The sequence below is a fragment of the Stenella coeruleoalba genome, assembly GCF_951394435.1.
Source record: "Stenella coeruleoalba genome assembly, chromosome: 15".
Taxonomy (NCBI): domain Eukaryota; kingdom Metazoa; phylum Chordata; class Mammalia; order Artiodactyla; family Delphinidae; genus Stenella; species Stenella coeruleoalba.
Genome location: NC_137161.1, coordinates 9,782,625 through 9,805,826, shown reverse-complemented (window position 1 = coordinate 9,805,826; position 23,202 = coordinate 9,782,625). Strand labels below are relative to the sequence as shown.

Genomic DNA, 23,202 nt, shown 5'->3' with positions numbered 1-23,202 from the left:
TCCAGGCATCATGGCATCCAAGTCCACACTCTTCAGGACACTTCCGTTTCAGATCTAAACTCACTTAACTTGACATCCCAAATTTGGACATGGAAGGAAGAGGTGTGGTTTACATTACACACAACTGTTCCAAATCAAGTTAAGACTTACAAATGTGCTCACTTCAGTGTTTAACCTGTATTTTTACACCAGTTAACTGGCTTGTATTATTAAAGTTTCGTAGTTTCACGATGGCAGAATGAATTTTATTTATAAAATTAACTCATGAATATGGCAGCAGGAGAAGACAAATCATGAAACGCCATAGCCTCCTCGGTACTCCCTGGAGGCACTGCTAAGGGTTTAGTTCTTTTGGAGGTTGTTACTTTAAATATCATTGGCAGTTGACTGTATGAAAAGATGAGATTCTTACTTATCCTACATAACCATCCTTTCCCCAAACTTCTCCTGCATTGTTGGTTGTGATTTTGACTCTTCTAGCCTTACTTTCTAAAATGAGTAATAGCTTCAACTTTTAGTCCATCAGCTTGAGAGGTTTAAGGATTCCTTTCTCTTTGTCACACTACGTTCTCCCTGCTTGAGAAATAACTTTATTTTTACATTTAAGTTCGGTTTGCATTCTGACTTAATTCCCATGCTTTAACTAGTTGCTTTAAACTTTAGACACAAACCACAAGTAATGCATATTATGACTGGGTATGTGACGTTCATCTGAGCCAAATTCTGCACTGGGATTACGTCCACTTCCTTATAGTGGATAAACGTCCACTTCCACCTGGGCCAGTTGATCGTGTGGCTAGTATCAAGTTCACCTCGATTCCCTTTTTACATTGAAGTATTTTGATTTATAATATTATCTTAGGTTCAAGTATACAGCATAGTGATTCAATATTTTTATAGATTATACTCCATTTAAAGTTATTACAAAATAATGGCTATATTTCCTCATGCTGGACAGTACATCCTGTTGCTTATTTTATACATAGTAGTCTGTATCTCTTAATCCCATACCCCTATCTTGCCCTTCCCATGATTCTCTTTTCTTACATGTTCACTTGGGGGTCACATTTTATCCTGCTTCTTGGCTTGTGCATTGAGGGAAAAAAGAATCTCACCATCATCTCAAAAGCCATCCAGTCTCTTAATTATGTAACATTTTACATGGAATTTCTTATGGATTTTGAGTTTCTGATTTGCTGAATTTCCTCTTAACTTTCCATATAAGTATCATCCTGATATTTCCCTTTATTACAACCCCAGTCAGCTTCATTCAGATCTTCACATATCAAATATCTCATGCCAAATTTTGTTTCCTCCCTTGTTTTGCTAGAGTTTATCTTCCAGTAACTTCCACTAGCCTGGTGGCTGTGAGTGAAGTCTCAAGTCCTTGTGCATTGTTGTCTAGTCTACGTTCACACTTGAGATAGTTTGGCTGGGTATAGAAGTCTACATACCAAATCATTTCTTAATTTTGTGGGCACTGTTCCACTATCTCCGAGAAGCCAATATTACTGAAAAGTCTTTCTAGGTATGGATCTCTCCAGCCATTCCCTTTGTCCTGTGTGGCTTCTTGTAAGCCCTTTCATCTCTCATGGCCCCCGAGAATTGAAAAATTTTTCTCATTTGATTTTCTCACTTCTCTTTTCTTCCTAGACCTAGTCAGAAACCAGACTTCTATCTTCTTATCATTAGTTCTCCAACTTTTTTCCTGGTCTCTGGGAAGTTTAATTTTATAGCCAGCAACCCTAATTTCAATTCATACCTCTTTTTTCTGACTACCTTTGCTCATAAAACTCTTCTTGGATGCAACATTTCTGCCGGTGGGTAGATACCAAAGAAAACTGAAAAATTCTTGTAAGTTACCCAAGTGCTCTGTTATCTCCAGAATTTGTTATTTGTTAGATTTGGCACATTTCATACCACTCATTTTCTGCAGATGATGAGATAATCCACAGTTGACATTTTACAGTTAGGAAGAGTAGGCTGGTTTAAGGATTAGACATAGGTGTCATGGGTTTTACCTGTTACTGGATAGTTTAGACCATTTTGCTAATAGGCTTCAGCTTCTCCTCTGAACTCTGACCTTTGCAGCCTACACACCAGTTCCAAGTCCAGAACGCTCAACGCAGACAGAAATTGGCTGGAAAGACTGGCTCCCAACACTATAGCTACCTCCCACTTGTCTGCTGGGACAGAGTGTTCTTTACTCAATTTTAGATGTCAGTATATGCCTGTCTGCTTGCCATTTTCCATGAATTCACTGGAAATTCTCATTTTACGACTCTCCTTATGAGCCTCCCCATGCCCATTTTTCTGGGCCATGTGGGGTTGGTTGGTTCTATCTTGTTATTTCAACAGGGTCTCACGAAGAAGGGAAGGAAAAGCTTTTCTGCAAAGTCTAACTTCTAGATCTAGAAGTCTGTGACTTGCAGTTACATTCAGGTGATTTTGCTGCACGTTTCTGAATTAAGCCACGCAATCAGAGTTTCAGTTAAATGACAGAAACACCTAGTTTATACATCAGACTTTTATTGAGATACATCCTTTGCTTCCTGACTGCTAAATTGGATTATCATCCCCAGTGGTATTCTATGTAGTCAAGTTAGAGAACCCAGCTGTCAGACTTTCACGTTTTACTGAAAGCTGCTGCCCCGGTAGAAGAAACCACAAACTTCACCATCAACAGAGAAGCTCCAAACTTCTTTACTTACACCCTGAAGTCATTTAAGTTGCTTGTGCTTTAACTAAATGAACGCTAAGGAATTAGAGAACAAGGGAGGCACCGAGGTTTCGAGGTGTGGGACGTACCTGTGTGGGACCGGAGGTGTACGGTGAGCTGGCTGGAGTTGCGGCTGGCGTAGGGGCAGAGCTGGCACTTGTACGGCCGCTCGTCGGAATGTATCCGCAGGTGCTTCTTGAGGCTGCTGCTGTCCACGGCAGCGTAGTCACACAGGTGACACTTGTGGGGCTTCACGCTGGTGTGGCACCGCATGTGCATAGTCAGGTTGTCCTTCCGGCTGAAGCACTTGTCACAGAACTCACACTTGTGGGGTTTGTCTCCTTCAAACACATAAGAAGAGTCAGGGTTTTAAGGGTTTTCTCTACCAAGATGACTGCAAAGAGAGGTGACCAAGGTGGTAGCCTGAGCATAGGGGTCTGCTTCTTCCTTCTCACCAAATGCCCAGAGATAGGAAGACGCTGAGGTCTAGATTAGCACATTGGAACAGAGATAATATCAGACTGAGAGAAAATCCTAGGCCAAACCTTGTTTGGGAAAACGAGAGTGGTCATAGAAGTACTCAAGATCAGAGGGGGCAGGTGGAAGGGCATTAGAACAGCTTTCTGGCTCACTAGTTGATAAAACACACGGAGAATGGTCAGGTTGACCCTTCCCTTACTTGTACTAAACCACAAGCAGCAATGGTCTCTACCTCCTCCCAGGCTGTTAGGAAGTGAGCGTGCTTAGGCTGGAGAAACAATGTTAAAGGCCCCAAGTACCTAGAGGTACCCTGGAGAGCAGAGAACCCCAAGCCCAGAACATTGCCACCACATAACCACTCCAGACTGATCATATCCAAATAAAAGTCTACCCAATAACCAAATGCTTGGGGAAAGCCAGAACAGAAAGACATGCCTAATTCAAGAACCTGAAGTTAGAGAAAATAATTATTTCAACACTAAAAACAGACATGGATTTTTTTTTTTAATTAAAAAAATTTTTTTGGCCGCACCACCCAGCTTGCGGGATCTTAGCTCCCCAACCAGGGATCGAACCCGGGCCCTCAGCAGTGAAAGTGTCACATCCTAACCACTGTACCTCCAGGGAATTCCCCAGACATGTGTCTTAAGACGGCTTACCTAGAGCCATGGTGGTACAGTGTCAGAAGCCTAGGAATGACGAGATCTTAAAGCTTTCAGAAAAAAAAAAAAAAAAAATGCCCAGATGAGCACACAACTCCTCAGACAACACTGGATGGTAGCAAGATGGGAACAGTATCTGCAAAGTTCCACAGAAATGATATCCTGTACTTGAACTAGCATTCCATGGGAAGAAAAAATAAAGCCAGTTGACAGATGACGCAGGCTATCACACTTCAGCCGTGTACGTCAGAACAACAAAAAGGTAAGTGGATAAGATGTGGGCTTTAAGTAATGAAATGGAAAGTACTGCTTCCAAACCACGGAAGACAGCCAATCATAAAAAAAAAAGGGATACAGGGCTTCCCTGGTGGCGCAGTGGTTGAGAGTCTGCCTGCCGATGCAGGGGACATGGGTTCGTGCCCCGGTCCGGGAAGATCCCACATGCCGCGGAGCGGCTGGGCCCGTGAGCCATGGCCGCTGAGCCTGCGCGTCTGGAGCCCGTGCTCCGCAATGGGAGAGGCCACAACAGTGAGAGGCCCGCGTACTGAGAAAAAAAAAAAAAAAAAGGGATACAACAGAACACAAAATGAGGTAAAAATCAAACTAAACATCACTTAGTACAAGAAACAAATGGATTAAATTTCCTATTAAAAATGTCAATTACATTAAAAAAAATCAGCTTAATGCTCTTAAGATACCCAAATAAAAATGGCAGAGAAGTAGAAAATGATAGAAAAATACTCTAGGAAAATGCTAAAAGACATCAGAAATATCAATATTAGGCAAAACAAATCATGGTGAAAGCCACTAAACATTTTATACTGAGGAGACAGAACTCACTAAGTAGATGCGAATCAGACTTATGAATCTAACACGGTTTCACAAAAGGTTTTTCAAAGAAAAGCTTGCAATTGTACGATATGTTTTAAAACAACTTTTGCTCAAGAATCAAAATCCAATTACAAACTCCCAAGAGATGAACAGGGGGAGCTCCATGTATCAAAGCCCATAGCCTAGTCACTTTCCAGAAGAATGTCTGTGAACTTCAGGTCATTTTAAATAAAAGGCTGAAAGCAAGCGAACCATTTGCAACTCAAGAAACTAGAAGAAATGAACAGCACCTGATCAATAAAAACAAAAAATGGCTGTTAAAAGGGGAAGGTTTGCTCAAAGAAAAGGTACCAATAGGCCAGGGTTTTCAATCCCGCCACTACAACCATTTGGGGCCAGGTGATTCTTTGCTGTGCCCTGTCCCGTGCACTTAAGATGTTGAGCAGCATTCTCTGACCCTTTCCACTAGATGCCAGTAGCACCTTCCTCCCCAGTTCTGAGAGTCAAAAATGTCTTCAGATATTACCAACTGTCCTGGGGGGAGGGGGACAAAATTGTACCTGGCTGAGAACCATTTTAATAGACATTGGAAAGGAGAAGTGGACAAGAAATAGACAAACTCAATCATGATTATTAAGCAGGCCTTTACCCCAATCAGTTTAGAAGACTCAATAAAATGGTGATCGTCCAGGAAGATATAAAATTACAATCTGAATCAAGAAAGAAAATGGAGCAATAACATTTAGAAAAACTGCTATGTCAGAGATGTACCCCAAGGTAAATTGTTTATTGTTCAAATAGTCACTGTCGTTCCCAGGAGAATTATGCTGCATGGTCCCACCACTGCAGGCTTGGACATGTGACTGGCTCTGCCCAATGGAAGAGGAGCAAAACTGATGAGTCACTGTTAGGCAAATGCTTTTAAGAGCCAGTGCCTTGGGAATTCCCTGGTGGTCTAATGGTTAGGACTCCCGCTCGATCCCTGGTACAGGAACTAAGATCCTGCAAGCCACTCGGTGTGGCCAAAACAAAACAAAAACAAACAACAAAAAACAGCCAGTGTCTGGTTGGCTACACTCGCTTCTCTTGCCCAAGATGACCTGTAACATTCCAGATCAGGTTTGTTTTTTTTTTTAAGTATAGTTGATGTACAATATTATATATTTCAGGTGTACAACAGTGATTCACAATTTTAAAGGTTATATTCCACTTATAGTTATTATAAAATATTGGCTTGCTTTATTCCCTGTGAAGAGCAGGGTTTCTTTTTTTTTTTTTAAATGAATTTACTTTATTTATTTATTTTTGGCTCTGTTGGGTCTTCGTTGCTGCGTGCGGGCTTTCTCTAGTTGCGGCGAGCGAGGGCTACTCTTCATTGCAGTGTGCGGGCTTCTCATTGCAGTGGCTTCTCTCGTTGTGGAGCATGGGCTCTAGGTGTGTGGGCTTCAGTAGCTGCAGCAATGTGGGCTCAGGAGTTGTGGCTCACAGGCTCTAGAGCACAGGCTCAGTAGTTGTGGAGTATGGGCTTAGTTGCTCCACGGCATGTGGGATCTTCCTGGAGCAGGGATCGAACCTGTGTTCCCTCCACTGGCAGGCGGATCCTCAACCAGAGCAGGGGTTCTTATTTTGGGCCTCATGGATACAATTTAGGGGATCCAAGACCTTGCATGAGAAAGGATTAAATTTTTATCTCCATTACCTCTAACTGGAATTTAGCATTTCCTCCAATTATGGATGCAGTCAATAAACCATAACAATGGTACCCGAGACCTCCATTAATAGACACGAGCCATGTTCAGACCACATTCTACTTGCTGTAGTTCTCAGTATCCTTTATGCTCATCACTACTTCACAATTAAGATAGTAGACCAGCCACTGGATCTGAAAATTAACTGCAGAGCTTCAGTGCTCCTGTGCCAACGAATCATCTGGGGGTGAGGTCTCATTAAAATGCAGATTTTTTCACAGCTTTGAGATATAATTGATATATGAAATTGTGTAGGTTTAAGGTATATGATGTGATGGTTTAATACATGTATATCATGAGAAATGATTACCACAATAAGGTTACTTAACACCTCCATCACCTCAGTTACCATTTTGTGGTAAGAACATTTCAGATCTATTCGTAGCAACTTGCAAGTATATAATACAGAATTGTTAACTACAGTCACTACGCTGTACATTTGATCCCTAGGACTCATTCCTCTAATAACTACAAGTCTGTACCCTTTGACCAACATCTCCCCATTTCTCAAGCTGAGCTCATAGAAACAAAGTAAAATGCAGTTTCAGATTCAGTGGGCCTGGGTGGGGACTAAGATTCTGTGTTTCTAACGAGCTCCCAGGTGGTGCTGACCTTTCTGGTCTGTACCACACTTCAGAAAAGCGAGGGTTTAGTGTATTAAAATACCACACGATGAACACTTTGACAGCAATTGTACTTAAATATAGTTTAATGTGCTTTTATTATGTTTAAATACATATACATATACATATGTTCCCATATCTCTTCCCTCTCACGGTCTTAATTTAGAACTTTCCAGCTAGCCGACTGAGGAAAATACAGCACTTGTTTCTTTTGGACTTTACTCCTTGTGGGCTTTTCATGTGAATATTGGCACTTCTACGTCTTAAGTGACTGCTTGTTCAAATCCTTTTCCGTTGGAGTGATCTTTGATTTGTAGGCATCCTGTGTGTTCTGAAGATGAACTCTGCCCCACGTTGCACATTTCTTGTAGGACACTTGTCTTAACTCCTTAATCGTATCTTATTGTAAGCTTTAACTTTAGTCATATTTAATCTGCCTTCTTTGTGGTCTTTGCTAATTGTTTTTGCCTGTCTATCTCCCCCCATAAATTTGTCCTCCTATATTTGCTAGTAAGTCACATACTTTAATATTTAACTTATTTAGTATATTTGAAATCTGAATGGCAAATTTCCCTATTAAAAATGTCAATTATATTTTTAAAAAAGTCTGCTGTAAACCAAACTATGCTAGTTGGCTTCAGAACAAGCGCTTGTGGGACGACTGCACTGCAAACTGGGTGCTTTTCTTATGCTGCACCATTTTGACTTGAAAGAACTGAAAAACCATGATTATTTTCAGATTTGGTATTTGGCCGATGTTTTCTAAAATATGAACTAACTGAGACTGTCGTGTCAAGGAACGTTACTGATGATACTGTGAGGTTAACTTTTGGATTCTAAAAGAAAAGTTCGGATTTCAGAACATATATCCCCATTACCCTGGGCCCGCAGCATCCTAGTTCTTAGATACTTCTGATGAGATTGGTAATATTAAATGTGATCTTCTCCTATGTTACAATGAAATGGGTCAACGTTTGGAACAATTATAAAAGTTAGTAAAACCTACATTTTCCCAGACGTTCAGTGTATGACTGTCAAATCAAGCCTGGGTAGGAGCCATTCAAAGTGGAAAACAAACTAATGAATGGATTTTAACTTAACAGTTTGAAAAATTTATGGATATGACTGCAAATTCTATACAGCAACTAGTCTTTAACGAACTATCATTTGTTGTATTTTGGTGTAGTATTATCTGAAAAGGTTATCAAAATACTCCTCCAGGGCTTCCCTGGTGGCGCAGTGGTTGAGAGTCCGCCTGCCGATGCAGGGGACATGGGTTTGATGCAGGGGACACGGGTTCGTGCCCCGGTCCGGGAAGATCCCAACATGCCGAGGAGCGGCTGGGCCCGTAAGCCATGGCCGCTGAGCCTGCGCTCCGCAACGGGAGAGGCCACAACGGTGAGAGGTCCGCGTACCGCAAAAACAAAACAAAACAAAACAAAAAAAACCTCCTCCATTTCCAATTACATTATATGAGAGGCCAGATTTTCTTCATATCCTCCAAAGGAACACATGGCAATAGACTGTATACTCAAATAGAGGGATGAGAATCCAGCTATTAAGACAGGTGTGCAAATGTGTATACAATGTTACTTATCAGTTTTGGAAAATAGTTACTTTTCATAGAAGTGTTTATATATAATGAGCTTACTGTTTTTTTTAAAAAAATTTACTTTTTTTTTTGGCCACGTGGTACAGCATGTGGGATCTTAGTTCCCTGACCAGGGATTGAACCCGCACTCCCTGCACTGGAAGCGTGGAGTCTTAACCACTGGACCATCAGGGAAGTCGTCTACTGTTATTTTGAAATGAATAATGTTTTAAAGTTTTCGTTCTAACTTTTAATGCAGTAACTGTCGATAAAAAAAAACTCTTTGGGGATCTTCAGTTTTGAAGCGTAAAAGATCTCAAGCAGTGGCTGGGAAATCAATGTTCTACCCATTTGGCCAAGGTCCCTAAGTGATCAGCCACACATACACTGCCATCCTTGCCTCCCACTAACAGCTGGGTCAGAGATGGCATTGGGTCTATATAAGTTCTTTTTCTTGGTAATAGAACCTTCTCTTTGTAGCTGGGCACTTGCCACACAGATTGAAGATTTCAAGCTCCCGGCCCTCACTTCCACAGCTAAGAGTGGCCATGTGACTAAGTTCTGGCCAAATGGGCGTCAATTCAAATGATGTGTGTAACTTGTAGGATGTGCCTTTAAGGTGCAGTAAGCCATCTCAGACCACACCAATGAGAGCTACATCACTGGGATATCAAAGCAACAAAAGAAGAGACCGAGTCCCTGAAGCCATGGGGCCCGGCCACCATGCCTGGACTGTCACAGGACTGAAATACTTTGCTTTTATGCAACCTTTAGTTGCTTACTCACTATTCCATGAGTCACGAGGGATACTACTTCTGGGTCATGCCCAGAGGGAAAGATGCTGTGAGCCCCCCAGGCCCCACTCCTATCTTCCACTGGGTAAGAGATTCAGAGAAGTAGAGCAATTGCCTTGGATCCAGAGAAGCAGCTCAAGTGTATACCTACCAGAGAAGCACGGGTCTGCCCTACATATGCATCCCTGACTCAGTGAACCCCACCAAGGACAGGGCCTTGCCTTATACTTTCTGTATCCCCATCATGCTCTGTATCACCTCGATAAAACATCAATCCAGCCCCTGCCTAGCTCTCTAGGTCCACCTGGTGCTGTTGACATTGGGGCCTGACAGTTCTTTGCAGGGCCTGTCCTGTGCATTGCAGGATTTCGGCAGCACCTCTGGCCCCCACCCACTAGATGGCAGCAGCACCGCCCCGATGGAGGATTGCTCAGTTATCCTCAGGGCAGAGTCACCCACTTTGAAGCTGCCTAGCCAGGCCACCCTGCTGGGGAGGAAGGGGGGGTCATCTTTGTTCAAATGGCTCCCACAGTCTGCGTGCTCTCACCGGCATCATCCTGGCAGCCTTGCCTTTCAAGGCTTCACTAGGAGGCCTTTCACGATCCACCCTTCCCAGGCAAAGTTGACCCTTTGTTCTCTAGTTTCCATAGCACGACGCCCATTTCCAGTACAGACTGGTTGTCCAGAAAGCTGTCTTCTTAATGATGGAGCTTCAGGGTTTTAGCTGGGCGTATGGCTGCCCTTCTTGAAGCCATTTTCCAGCCCCCCTCCGTGCCCGATGTGGCCACGACTGAGTCTGCTCATTATACCGCTAAGTCACAGGGGATGCTGCTTCTGGGGCATGACCTGAGGGGAGGCACGCTGTGAGCCCTTCCTCCTGCTTCTTTTTTCCACTGGTTGAGAGACTGAGTTCTAGAGCAGCTGCCTTGGACCAGGAGACGAAGCTGTATGTTTAGGCTGCCAGCTATTCCACCAGCTGTGGACTATTTACTTCTTAAATTGTACTTGAGAGAAATAAATCTGATTGTGTTTCAGTCACTTAGTTTGGTTTCTCTGAGAGCAAAGACATCAGTATCCCAACTCATACAGGCTACTGTAGAGTCTACACTAGAGACCAGAGGTTGGCAAAGTTTATGGAAAGAACCAGAGAGTATAATACATCTTAGGCTTTGTGCAACATGCAATCCCCAGCAACTACTCAATAACCCCACTGTAGGGCCAGAAAAGTTATTTTTCATAAAATTGTTAATACGTAATGGGCTTACTGTTACATTATCGGTAACAAAGCAGCCACAGATAACAGTTAGACAAATGGACACGATAACAGGCCATACGCAGTGTGCAGAACGTGGTTCGTGATCACGCATTCCTTTGCTCCAGCACGTATGGTTTCTCTGTATTCTTAGCAGCTGGTTGCTCTGAAGGCACCTTCGAGAAGCAACTTCACTGCTCTTATCTAAGGTTCCTATGGCCACAGGGCCTCTGTGTCCCCCTCCCCTGCCTCTACCCGCCTCCCCAACTTCACCTCACACCCATCCTGCTTCTGCTCCCTCCAAGTCTTTGCACCGCGGTTCCCTCTGCCTGGAACCCTTCCTTCTCCTCATCTGGTTACTCAGCCATCTTTCTGTTTTTCTCTTTTTTCTTTTCACCATGCAGCACGCAGGATCTAATTCCTGGACCAGGGATCGAACCTGCGCCCCCTGCAGTGGAAGCACAGAGTCTTAACCACTGGACCGCCCGGCAAGTCCCTTAGCCATCTCTCATAGTTTAACTTGAGAGTCTCTTCCTCCGAAAAGCCTGTCATGACCAGCCTGGATCAAATCCCCTACTACAGTCCTGGTACTTCTCCCCTTGCCTGTTAGTTACCATTATTGCCTTTGTGACTTTTTAGCTCCCAGACCCTCCCACTAGACTAAGTTTCATGAGGCAGAGAGACTGTTTCTGTCCTGCTTGCCACTATACGCCCAGCACTTTCGTTCATATCCACATCCTTGGGTTTTTTCAACACTCAAGTTTTGAACAAATGAACGGATACCTACCAGTGTGGATTCTTAGATGGCGGTCCAAATCTTTCATGCCATGAACAGTTTTGAAGTGGCAACCTAGAAAAGAAAAACAGGTTCCCTTAATATAAATAACCTCAAAGAGGAAAGTCACGTGCTGAGTCAGTGAGCGAACGGATGCTGAGCTCCTGTGACCGAGCCCCGTACAGAGAAGGGTTCAGCGCCTCGAGTTTACTCTTACCTGGATAGCAGCAGTTGAAGGTCCTCTCCCCAAGGGTTGCTGTTTGTTCCTTTGACTCAGAGGGAAGAGCTGTGACAGGGGCTTTCTGGGTATCACTGCTATCAGCGGAAGGACAAGTTGGTTTTGGAACATCATTATCTAGTTCTGAAGCTGAAATTGAGACAATAATAAGTGTTACTTAATTTCTCAAATACGAGCACCACGGTAAGTCTTATAGCAGGTTTGGGCTTATTTCACCTACCACCCTCCGCACCCCACAAAAAAAACAAAAACAAAACCCCAAACATCACAAGTTAGAAGCCATGCACACTCTGGTCTTAACAATCCTCTTCCTCTTTACCAATTTCCAGGAAGTACAGGGGACAAAGGAACACGGTATCGTGACAGGGACCCAACTGCCAAGATCCAGACTGCAAAACTTTGCAGCAGTGCTTCTCGAACAACGTGGGGAAGACCTGGTACATAGAATAATTTCCAATCCGTCAGACCAGTATTTTTTTTTGTTGTTGCTGTACACGGGCCCCTCACTGCTGTGGCCTCTCCCGTTGCGGAGCACAGGCTCCGGACGCGCAGGCTCAGCGGCCATGGCTCACGGGCCCAGCCGCCCCGCGGCACGTGGGATCTTCCCGGACCGGGGCATGAACGCGTGTCCCCTGCATCGGCAGGCGGACTCTCAACCACTGCGCCACCAGGGAAGCCCAGACCAGTATTTTTTATAAAATAAAGACAAATTATGAGAAAAGTGGAATAAGACAAAAGCCCAAACATTATTAGATATGACAGAAAGGTGGATGTCGAGCTGTCTTTAAGTGCTTACTCTCCACTTCCGAATTTATTTTGACCTAACTCAGTAACAGGTCACAGACCACACTTCAAGTGCCACTGCTTTCCAGGACAAAATGCCACTGTTTCAACTTGAAAGATGGAGGAGGAGAAAGAAAAATCAGAGACTAAAAGATTTGAGATGGTCTGTAGTATCAGGACCTTTTTGGATCCCGATTTAAACATATTGTAAAAGCCATTTAAGACCATGGGAAGTGCAAACACTAACTGAAAGTTTGATAAGGGAATTTTTTTTAATAAAGGTGTGAAGATGAAATTAAAGTTTTAAAAAGCATTCTAATAGTTTACAAATGGCTGTTTATAAATTGTATATGTCTGATGTGCTTCAAAATAATCCAGGGAGGGGAATGGCTGCACAGAAGAAACAAGATTGGCCACTGTAACTAGTTGTTGAAACTGAGCATCTAGTCCACGAAGTTCACTGTATCATTCTCTCTGTTAGTAAGGCTAAGCTAGGTGAAACTGCTGTTTCTGTGGGCCAAAATGATCGGATAATTTCATAGGGTTCAATCTAATATGCAGGTTTAAAAATTTCTATAACAAAGCCTAAGTACTCCTAGAAGATTGTAAAGTGATTTCTCTCCAAGTAGATTTAAGACCAAAGTAAAAAGAGGTGCTGTCAATATCTTAAGGTTTTTTTTTTTTTTTTTTTTTTTTGCGGTACACAGGCCTCTCACTGTTGTGGCCTCTCCCGTTGCGGAGCACAATCTTAAGTCTTAAAGAATATATTAACTAGTTTATGAATTACAGGCCAAGGTCAGGGACTTTTGGCCCCAGTTATAGAAGGTGGATTCCATCTTTCTTGCTAGGTTTGTTAAGGTAAACCTTCTTACCATGAGAAGCTGTAGAACACACTGATAAGGGCTTCAGTTCCAAGCATAGGGTTTGCTTAGCCACGTGCTAGCTGTGTGACTATGGGCAACTTAAGTAAACTGAGGCTCAGAAAGGTTATCTGTAAAAAGGTATCACTGACCTGCCTCAGAGTTAAGAGATGAACAATGTAAATTCTTGGTACAGCGCCTGGCCTCCACTGAGTCAATGCTATTACAGGGCTTCAGGTAAAGGACTGCAGCTATCACATCCAAGTAGCTGTGGTGCTTGAAGCCCCTTAACAGGGTCTGAACAACTGACCTAGTCCCATAGCTTTCAACTGGGGGCCATTTTGCAATACCTGGGGACGTTTTTGATTGTCATGATCACGTGCACACGTTTGCGATAGTGCCACCTAGTGGGCAGAGGCCAGGGACGTTGCTAAACATCCTATGATGCACAGGACGGCCTCCACACCCACATCAGAATCACCTGAATTGCGGCTTAAATGTAGTTTCCAAAGCCTCATCCAGACTTAACTGGGGGTGGGCCCAGGAACCTGCATTTTTAAAGCACTCCAAGTGATATCCTCATACTGCTCTTTAAGCCTTTGCTACTCAAACGGTGGTCCTCAGAGCACTAACATCAGCGTGACCTGAGAGCTTGTTAGAAATGCAGAACCTCAGGTCCCAGGCCTACAGAATCTGCACTTTAACGAGATCCCCAGGTGACGCCTATGCTCATTAAAGTGGCAGAAGTGTAACTCCAAGCCAGCACTACTCAAAAAACCTGTGCATCACAATCACCTGGAGGGCTTGTTAAGGTACAGGTGGCTTGGGCTCCGCCTCTGCAGTTCCTGACTCAGTAGGTCTGGAGTGGGGCTGGCAATGCTTCATTTCTAACAAGCTCCCAGCTGATGCTGTTGGTCTGGGGACCACATTTTGAGAATTTCTGCTCTTCCAGAAGAGATACCGGCTCGGAAGAGATGCTGCTCAAGGCCGCAGGGCTAGATGGTTTCAGCCAATTAGAACCCACACTCGCCAGATGTGAAGTCCATCGCTCTGCCCCTCAGAGGAAGACACAAAACCTAGCATTGTTCAGCAATTCACATGTTAAAGAAAGCCATTAAACTATTGAGGGTTTTTAATCCCACAGAAACCAAGGAAGACTGAAAAGCTGAAATCCAAGTGAGAGGCTGTAAAGCACAATGATTTAGCAAACTGACTGGGAAGCCAGGTGATAAGTTCCAAATTTCAATTCTATCCTTTACTGGCTGTGTGACCGAGTAAGTTACTCAACTTCCCTGTTCCTCAGTTTCCACATATGTAAAGTGAGGATTATGGCCCCCATCTCACAGGTTTAGATGAAGGTTAAGTTCTTTAATGTATATACGTAAAAGAACCTTATACATAAGTCAGCACCATATAAACGTAACTGGTTTTATTCACTGATGTGTACACACACGAGCCACCGGATTCTCAGGGAGTGGAAAACACTGAGCAATGCAAGTTTGAGGGCTTGAAGGTAGAAGGGAGATGGATGGGTTAAAGCTATCAGAAAACTGTGCCCAAGGCTATAAAGGGTCACTAGGGCAGAGGCATGCAGAGCTTCTAAAGGCGCCTTCCTCCTTCAATTTTAAGCATCCAGGAAAGCAAGGAAGGTCAGAAGCCTACTCTCCTGAGAAAAGGCAGAGGCCCTTCTAGTCTGAAAGATGGGGTTGGGGCCACATCTGACAGAACTCAGTTTAGCACACCGGCCATTTTAACCCTTTGTTGATGTTCCTTTGGTAAGGCTGTTATCCTGCCCCTCTTATGATTGAAGTCTACCAACTGACCTGCTCTGTTCTGTCTCCTCCAAAAGCTAGGTGAGTTGCAAAGCCATCTGCAAATTAAGAGTGGCCCAACCTTAAAAAAAAAAAAAGGGCGGGCTTCTAACTCAGCATCATAACAGACCTAAAACGCATGGAGGGGGAACATCAGTTGCAAGGCTGCTTTTCCCCCCAGCGGCGGCTGGTGTTGGGGTGCCCTGGCACCCACAGTGCTGCACAACACACAGCACCCTCCCCAACCCCTCCAAACACAGGGCAAGGCTCCAGGAGGTGCCCTCCAAGCGCTGTCTGCAGGAAGAAAAAGCAGCCCATGGCACTCACTTTGAACAGCCCGGGTTTACTCAGGAATTGTCTTTTATAATCGCTTCCCCCAAAGACTCAACATCCCCAATACCTCCCCAATTCTTTTACAGAGGATCAGGAGAAGCCTTGCTCCCACCGCAGGAACCCCACCCTAGGGTTAGGGTGGAACCCCACTCCGGTTCCACCCACCTATCGCCACTCTAGACCTTGCGCACGAAGACGGGATATTTTGGTTATAGGAGTTCCATCCAGCCAAGCTTTAGGTTTTTTTTTTCTTTAAAGAAACTTTGTTTATTGGAATAGGTAATAGAGCGTTAATAGATATAATCCAAAAGTTACTGTGAAAAGTCTCCAACCCCGCTCCCCAGCTCCCTCCAAAGGCAATGTTAAGAGTTTCTTGAAACATTTTGTTTAATTAGCCATTTATCTAAAGGGTTGGTCTTCTTCGGTTTTATTTTTAGGACTGTATTTAAAACTAAAGCGTGATGCCGAACTATTAGCTTAGGAGTGACTGTAAGCTTCTGCTTTCCTCCACCACCTCCTCGGGAGCGTAGCAAAGCCCACCAGGCAGACCTGCTGCTGGAAGTCTGATCCTTCTGGCAGAAGAGACTAGATCCCCCTCTCCCTTTCCGAGCCAGGAAAATGCTCGGAAGGGAGAGAAGAGAAGAAAGTTCTGCTAAAACTCCTCTCACTACCCCCTTACTAAGCAAAAGGCAGCAGCGACCCCCGGGCGGGAGGAAGGTGGCGGGCAGAGGGACCGTCAAGTAGGAACCTACATTGTCTTACCTGAGTGCAAGATAATCAGAAGGGGAAGCGCCTTAGAAATGCAGAGTCCCCGACTCCACCCCACCCCTGAGATTACAGCAGCGCAGGGGGTGGTGGGAGCCTGAGAATTCGGCGAGCTCTCGAAGCTACCTACTTGCAGGCTCTTCAGAAGCAGAGTCTCCAAGGCCCACCGGGTGAGAAATACTGACCCGGGGGCCTAGGGTAGGCCGGGGTCCCTAGGCTTCTCCCGGACCCCCTCTAGACCGGTGGCAGCCAGGGTGAGCCTGTTAGATCCCACCGCGGCACCCTGCTCGCTCCCCGCCCCCAACGTGGCTCCACTTCGCTCACAGTAGAAGTCAAAGTCCTTATCGGAGCCCGGGGCTCCCGTCACTTCTCAAAACCTCAATCGCACGCGCCTCCAAGCTCCAGCCTCGCTGACGCCCGAGGCCTCTGCACGTGCTGTTCCCTCTGCCTGAGTGCTCTTCCCTCGGCCGTCTCCACCGCTCGCTCCCTCACAACCTCCAGAGTGTTACTCGAGGCTGCCCTCCACAGAGAGGCCTTCCCGGGACAACCCCCTCCCAGCTTGAGGTTTTCCCCGGCGCTCCGCGCTAACACACCTCACGCTCCGCCGCTTTATCTCACGTGCCATCTTTCTCGCCTCCACTGGGCCATAAGCTCCAGGAGGGTCGGAATTCTATCCTCCTTGTTCGTTGCTGTGTCTCTCCAGCACCTAGCCCCAGGTCCCGGCAGAAGCTCAGACATTTTACAGACATCTCCCCCCATCCCTCAAGAAAACGCCTGGGGCGCGGGTCTCGGAGCGCCCAGCTTCCAGGCGCTCAGCTCCAGCCCAGCGCCAAGGAGGTCGGGCACCCGGGTGCCGGCGCACCCCGAAGACAGCCTCCAAAGGGGTCTCAGAGCATCCTTCCAACGTGTTCGGGAGATGAACCGTCATTTCACAGCGCTTGGGGGGAGGGGGAGTGGATGCAGGAATCCCCTCGGGGAGCGAGGTAATTTACCCGAGGAGGGTGAATTTACGAGGTGTGTGTGTGTGTGTGGGGGGGGTGTAACTTACCAAGGTGGGGTCAGCAAGGCCCGAGACCCAGAACTCGGGTTGGAAGCTTCACCCACCCTTCCACGCCCGGTAGCCGGGACCTCGCACCCGCGCGGCTCTGGGGAACGTCCGAGAAACTGCCTCCAGCCCCCCGGGCCGGACGTCCGCAGCACTACTCACCCGGCTCCCCCAGCACCTCCGGGGCCGCCTCGGCGAACTCCTGGCGCTCAGGCTGCGGCTCCTCGGAGCCGAGATGCTGGGGCCTGGCCTGCTTGCGCCGCGACATGGCGTGAGGACCAGGGCTCTGGCGAGTCCCTACGAGCGGCCAGCCTCACACAACCAATTCCCGGAGTTCGGAAATTACCCCCTCCCTCGGCATGAGCGCGCATGTCCCGGCAATTCTGCTCCTCAGCCGAACAGGGCGATTTATCAAGAGCCCTGACGGCTGATTGGCCCGGAGCCAAGACCTCGGGACTCCAGGGGAAGCGCGGTCCACACCCGGGAAGCCCGCACCACCTGGGAAGCTCGTTAGAAATGCAGACTCTCGGGCTCCACCCCAGACTCGCTGAATCAGAATCTGCATTTTAACAAGCTCCCCAGGTGATTCGCATGCACATTTAAGTTTGAGAAACCGTATCTGCATTTTAACGAGATCCCCAGGTGATTCGTTTGCCCATTAAAATTTTATAAGCACGGCTCCCCTCCAATTTAATGTGCGCGCGAATCACTGGGGACCTCGTTAAAATGCAGATTCTGACTCAGTGGGTCTGGGGTGGGGCCTGAGCGTCTGTATTTCTAACGAGCTCCCAGGTGATGCCTTTGCGGCTGCTGCCGCAGAGGCTGCGCTTTTAGATTCCGGCTTAATTGGTCTGGACTGAAACCTGGGCATTGGTGTATATATATTTTAAAAAGCTTCCCCAGGTTATTCTGAAGGGCAGCCAAGGTTGAGAAGCACGACCTCCACTCGTGGCTGCATATTCGAATTTAAAATTTAAATGAGGCTAGTGTGTCTCCAATGGCAGGGTGAACTTACTGGTCCTGGAAGAGTTGGTTAAAAATGCAGATTCCGGAAGTTTTGGCTTCAGGCGGCGGAGCCCAGGCATCTCTATTTCCATGCAGCATCTCTTCCCCGGCCCCCGGACTCTGGCGCCCGGGGTCTGAGACCACACGGAGGAAAGAGGCCTGGGGCCGACAGGGGCGCGGGCCCCGCCCAGCAGGCGACTGAGGCGTGGTCCTCGGGGGGTTGAGCTAATTGGCGTTCGTGCTCAGACTGGCTGGGCCCTTGATGAGACCCGAGGGGACCCCTCCTTGCACCAAGTAAACGACATCCAACAGGGAGCAAGAAAGCCACCTACAAGCCGCAGATGTTTACTTTCTTCCATTGGGGAGTTACTTAAGGCGGGGCTGTGCCCCAAGCTTGCCCGAACCTGAGAGTCACATGGGGGCCTTGGTTAAAAAAGACCCGTGTTCAGCTCTGAATCCGTGGGGCGGGGACTGGGAATCCGTATTTCTAACATCGCCGCGGTGAGCTTTTCTGCCGTGGCTTGCTCCGGCCCTGTGGGGTTTCGCAGCGTCCTGTAATTCACCTTCTGTGAGGTTACCCTTGACAAACCCAAGGGGACTGTCTGCAAGAAGAGCATTTTTATATTTCTTTAAAAAGGAGCTGTTTTCCTCAAACTTCCCGTTGATTTTCAAGTTGTGAATTGATTGCAGGGGGGGGGTGTTTGTGTAAAGCCAGGTGAAGTCACTCAAGGTTAAATTTTCGAGATAAATTTTTAAAAAGCAACTTTTGAAGTTTTCTTTGGTCTGTGTGTATATGTGTCTAGGTACACTTATATGTAAAGCCATTTCAAAACATACGTGTGTGCTTCTGTTTATCGTGTGACCTTTTGGAATGTCTCAGTAGGATCTCTAGGAGCCAATGGTTGCCTCTGGGGAAGTTGATGAAGGAAAAGCACCCAGCCGGGAGGTTGGGAGGCATCTGATACCCGCTTTTTACTACTTGAGGTGTGTACCTGTGTTTGTATTTGCTATGGATAGAAATAATTTCTTCAGCTCAGGTGCACACAACTGGATTAACCAATCTTTGGTACAAGACCCGTTGTCATCCCTGATCTGTTTCTGACCTGTATTTGTCTGGTTGGTTGTTTGTTGCTTGGCTTATTAAGATATAATTAATACCAGGGAACTCACTGACCCAAGCTAGGACCTTAGCCATAACCTGCATTTCTCATCTATCCCCCTTCATCCCCTCCTCGAATTTAATAGCCATCCACCTAAACCCTTCATTCTTCATTCCTTTGTTTTTTTTTTCTTAGCAAGTCTTTTTTGCACCTACATGTATTCCTTAAATTTTAATTTTTAAAGAACTTCATGGAAAGGGTATGTAATCTTCCAGTAATTACTCCTCCCCCGCATTTATTATATTGCTAAGATCATCCAAATTATCACTGTTGTTCAACCAGTTTGACTGATGTGTAATATTCCATGGTGTGAAAATATCACAGTTGGTTCATCTGCCATCCTGTTGATGGGCACTTGGGTTGTTTCCCTGTCTTTGCCACGTGAATAATGCAGCTATGATCTTTCTAAAAAGTGTCAGTTTCTTAAATGAATGTATACATTGGTTGGATTGTAAGTGACTATGTAAGAAATGATGCCACAGTGGAGGCACCAGTCTACACTTCCCCCAGCAAGGTAAGAGGTACCGTGGAGTCAGATCCTTTACCACACTCCGTATTGTCAGATGTCTTAATTTTTGCCAATCAAATTGACATACAATGATATTTCACTACGGTTTTGATTGCATTTTCCTTGAATATATTTCAACAAAAGGCAAAGTAAATTATCAATATTTTCTACAAATATAATGACAGCAACAGATTAAAACTTGCTTCCTTTTTTGAAGGCACTGTTTTAGTATTTTACAATACATCCATTCAATGTTATGGTCCTAAATTAAGTTTATTACCATGTTTGGTTTTAATGACTTGATTTCAAGGGTTATCACTGAAAAACTGAAGAGAAAAAAAAAAACCTCACAGGATATATAGAAAAAAACAAAGTATCATTGGCTATGCTTAAATCATGATTCTCCCTTTTTAATCCCATTCGCCAGTTACACAAATTGACTATTTTCTTTGAAAATTGACTATTTTCTTTGAAAATGCAGCTCGTAGATTTTCATTTCCCCTGATAATCAACCTGGGGCTTCTACAAATTAACCTGAAGAGGTTAAACTATATCTTTTTTTTTTTTTTTTCTTCGCGGTACGGGGGCCTCTCACTGTTGTGGTCTCTCCTGTTGCAGAGCACAGGCTCTGGACGCGCAGGCTCAGCGGCCATGGCTCACGGGCCCAGCCGCTCCGCAGCATACGGGATCTTCCCGGACCGGGGCACGAACCCGTGTCCCCTGCATTGGCAGGCGGACTCTCAACCACTGTGCCACCAGGGAAGCCCTAGGGAAACCCTAAACTATATCTTTAACAACTGGATTTCAAACCCACTGAAGCTCTTTATTTGGAAGATGTTTAAACAGATTAGGAAATTCTGTTGCCAAATTTAAACACGCAGATAGAGGTCTTTACAGGTGACAACTTTTCATTATTTTCAGCAACAAAATCACCTAACAAGGGAATCATGGCCAAACATGCATTTCAAATACTCACTCCATGGCATGTTTCTCTTGGAAAGCATTTTCTCATTCTTTATATGTATATCACCTGTATCCTGATTTTTTTTTTAATGGTTGTTAGGTAGTTCCCTTTCTTCAAAAAGAAAGTCAATAAGTTTTCAACGCTTGTCCCTTTGTAAAAGAAAAACGGAGTATATTTGTAACTTTCATAACTTAAGTATTTTGCCAAGAGGTGAAGTGTACCTCTGAATTATACAGAAGATTCTCCCGGTCATTCGACATCTTACAAAGCATTACAAAGATTCCAGAGGCAGTATCATGTCATTACGAAGCACATGGACTGGGGCCAGCCTGGGTGAGAATCCTGGCTCTTTTACCATGTGACCTTGAGAAAGCTGCCTTGTGCCCCAGTTTTCTCTTCAATAAAATGGCGATGCTAATACCGCCAGGGTGGTTGTGAGGATGAATGAATACATATATAGAAAGTACATGGAACAATGTCTGCTACAGAGGCAGCACTCTGTAAATGTTATGTATAAGAGTAGGGTAAGAGTTACAGTTATCTGTAAAAATAGCTGATGCTCATCTAGAATTGGTGGTTCCGGGAATTCCCTGGTGGTCCAGTGGTTAGGATTTGGCGCTTTCACTGCTGAGGGCCCAGGTTCGATCCCTGGTTGGGGAACTAAGATCCCACAAGCTGTGCGGCAGAGCCAAAAAAAAAAAAAAACAGAAGAATTGGTGGTTCCAATGAACTTGGGACAGATATTCTGTTTTATGTGGGAATAAATTGGAAGCACACAAGCCTGTACTGGCATTACCCAACCCTTCTGAGTTGCAGACTTCCATGCCTTTATACCAGTTTCTCTATATATACTAAATGAGCACTATGATATTATTTAATATTGGTCAAGTAATTGCTTTCTTTTTTAAGAAAAATAGATAAAAACGTAATTGTCTCTCTGATTGTCCTGGGCTTCCCGTGGGGCTGAGCACCTTGCTTGGGTCGTGTTCTCCTAAAGCTACCTCACTCGACTTCTGTCGTTACCACCTAGTATTTTCCGCTGTGGATACAGGAATGAATCAAGAAATGTTTATCCAGGTAAAAGTGATGCCCCAGTGGGGCGTAAAGCTAGACAGGAGCAAATCTCATTTCTTCATCTGCCGAGAGTTCATTTATTTGTTCATCTGACGATAATTTGAGTCTAGACTGTTGCCTGGCTCTGTTCCAGGTGCTGGGTATGGAGAGATAGGCAAGACACACAAGATCCAGCAGGGCAGTCAGAGAAGGAAGGAAAGAACGAGTGTGCAGGTCATTTCAGATAGGGGTGGGGGCCACGGTCAAGGTGAAACGGGGTGGCGAGATGAAGAGTGGTAGTAGGGGCGGTACCTGAGTTTCGCTAGAAGTGACCTTTGAGCTAAAACCTGAATATTATAGGCAGCCCTGGGAAGAACCAGGGAGAGAACGTTCCAAGGGAGAGAAAACCATAACAGCAAAAGCCCCCAGGAGATCAGCTTTCGTGTGTTTGAAGCAAAGTAAGAAGATTCAGTGACTACCTGGTTTCCAGAGAAGAAAAATATGCCTGTAAGAATTTGAAAAAAAAAGTCCAAGCTCACTTATGATTAAAGAAGTGCAAGTTAAAAATACATCGAAGCACTGTTTTATATCCTGTCTGAATAGAAAAGATAAACACAACCCCACACATATTAGTAAAAGTGAGCATATGCTATGATCCAGCTATTCCTCCCCCACTGCACTCCTCACACTGTGCATGGGCGTCACTGGGGACCTTGTTAAGATTCTGACTCCAGTGCTTCTCAAACTTTAATGTGCAGAAGAATGACCTGGGGATCGTGTTAAATGCAGATTCTGGGCAACAAACTTATAAGAGGCGTTCAGCATCACTAACTATAAGGGAATGAATATTCACCATAAAGTCCTTTCTTTCGCCTATCAGCTCAATAAAAATTAAGACTGCTGATAACATCTACTTTTACTAAGAGTGAAGGGAGATTAGTCTTCTAATGCATTGCTAGTGGGAGTGTGAACGGTTATAGCCACTTTGGAGGGCAATCTGGCAATCAATCTTTAGATATGCCCTCCTAATGGTTTATCAGTTCGGCTTTCCATCTCCTATAGAGAAATGCTTGCACATGTGCACAAGGGGACAAGTCCAGGGATGTTTGTTGCAACACTACTGTCATCGCAAACAACTTGAGAAACAACCTAAGTGTACAACAATAGGGGAATGGTTAGATTCAACTGTGGTTTAGCCATAC

General features: G+C 45.2%; 1 protein-coding gene across 2 annotated transcripts in view; it reads right to left on the bottom strand.

The window, feature by feature from the left end:
* Positions 1-23,202, bottom strand: part of ZFP64 (ZFP64 zinc finger protein) — an 80,032-nt gene that overhangs the window by 4,558 nt on the left and 52,272 nt on the right. Inside the window, exons 1-4 of one of the 2 annotated variants that reach the window (XM_079945253.1) lie at positions 17,473-17,628; positions 11,693-11,842; positions 11,488-11,550; positions 2,809-3,060 (exon numbers count right to left, since the gene is read on the bottom strand). In XM_079945253.1, coding sequence (XP_079801379.1) covers positions 2,809-3,060; positions 11,488-11,550; positions 11,693-11,842; positions 17,473-17,578 — 571 coding nt within the window. In that variant the 5' untranslated portion in view covers positions 17,579-17,628. Of the gene's footprint in view, positions 1-2,808; positions 3,061-11,487; positions 11,551-11,692; positions 11,843-17,472; positions 17,629-23,202 lie in introns of those variants that run through there. The other variant, XM_079945252.1, reaches the window with a different exon arrangement.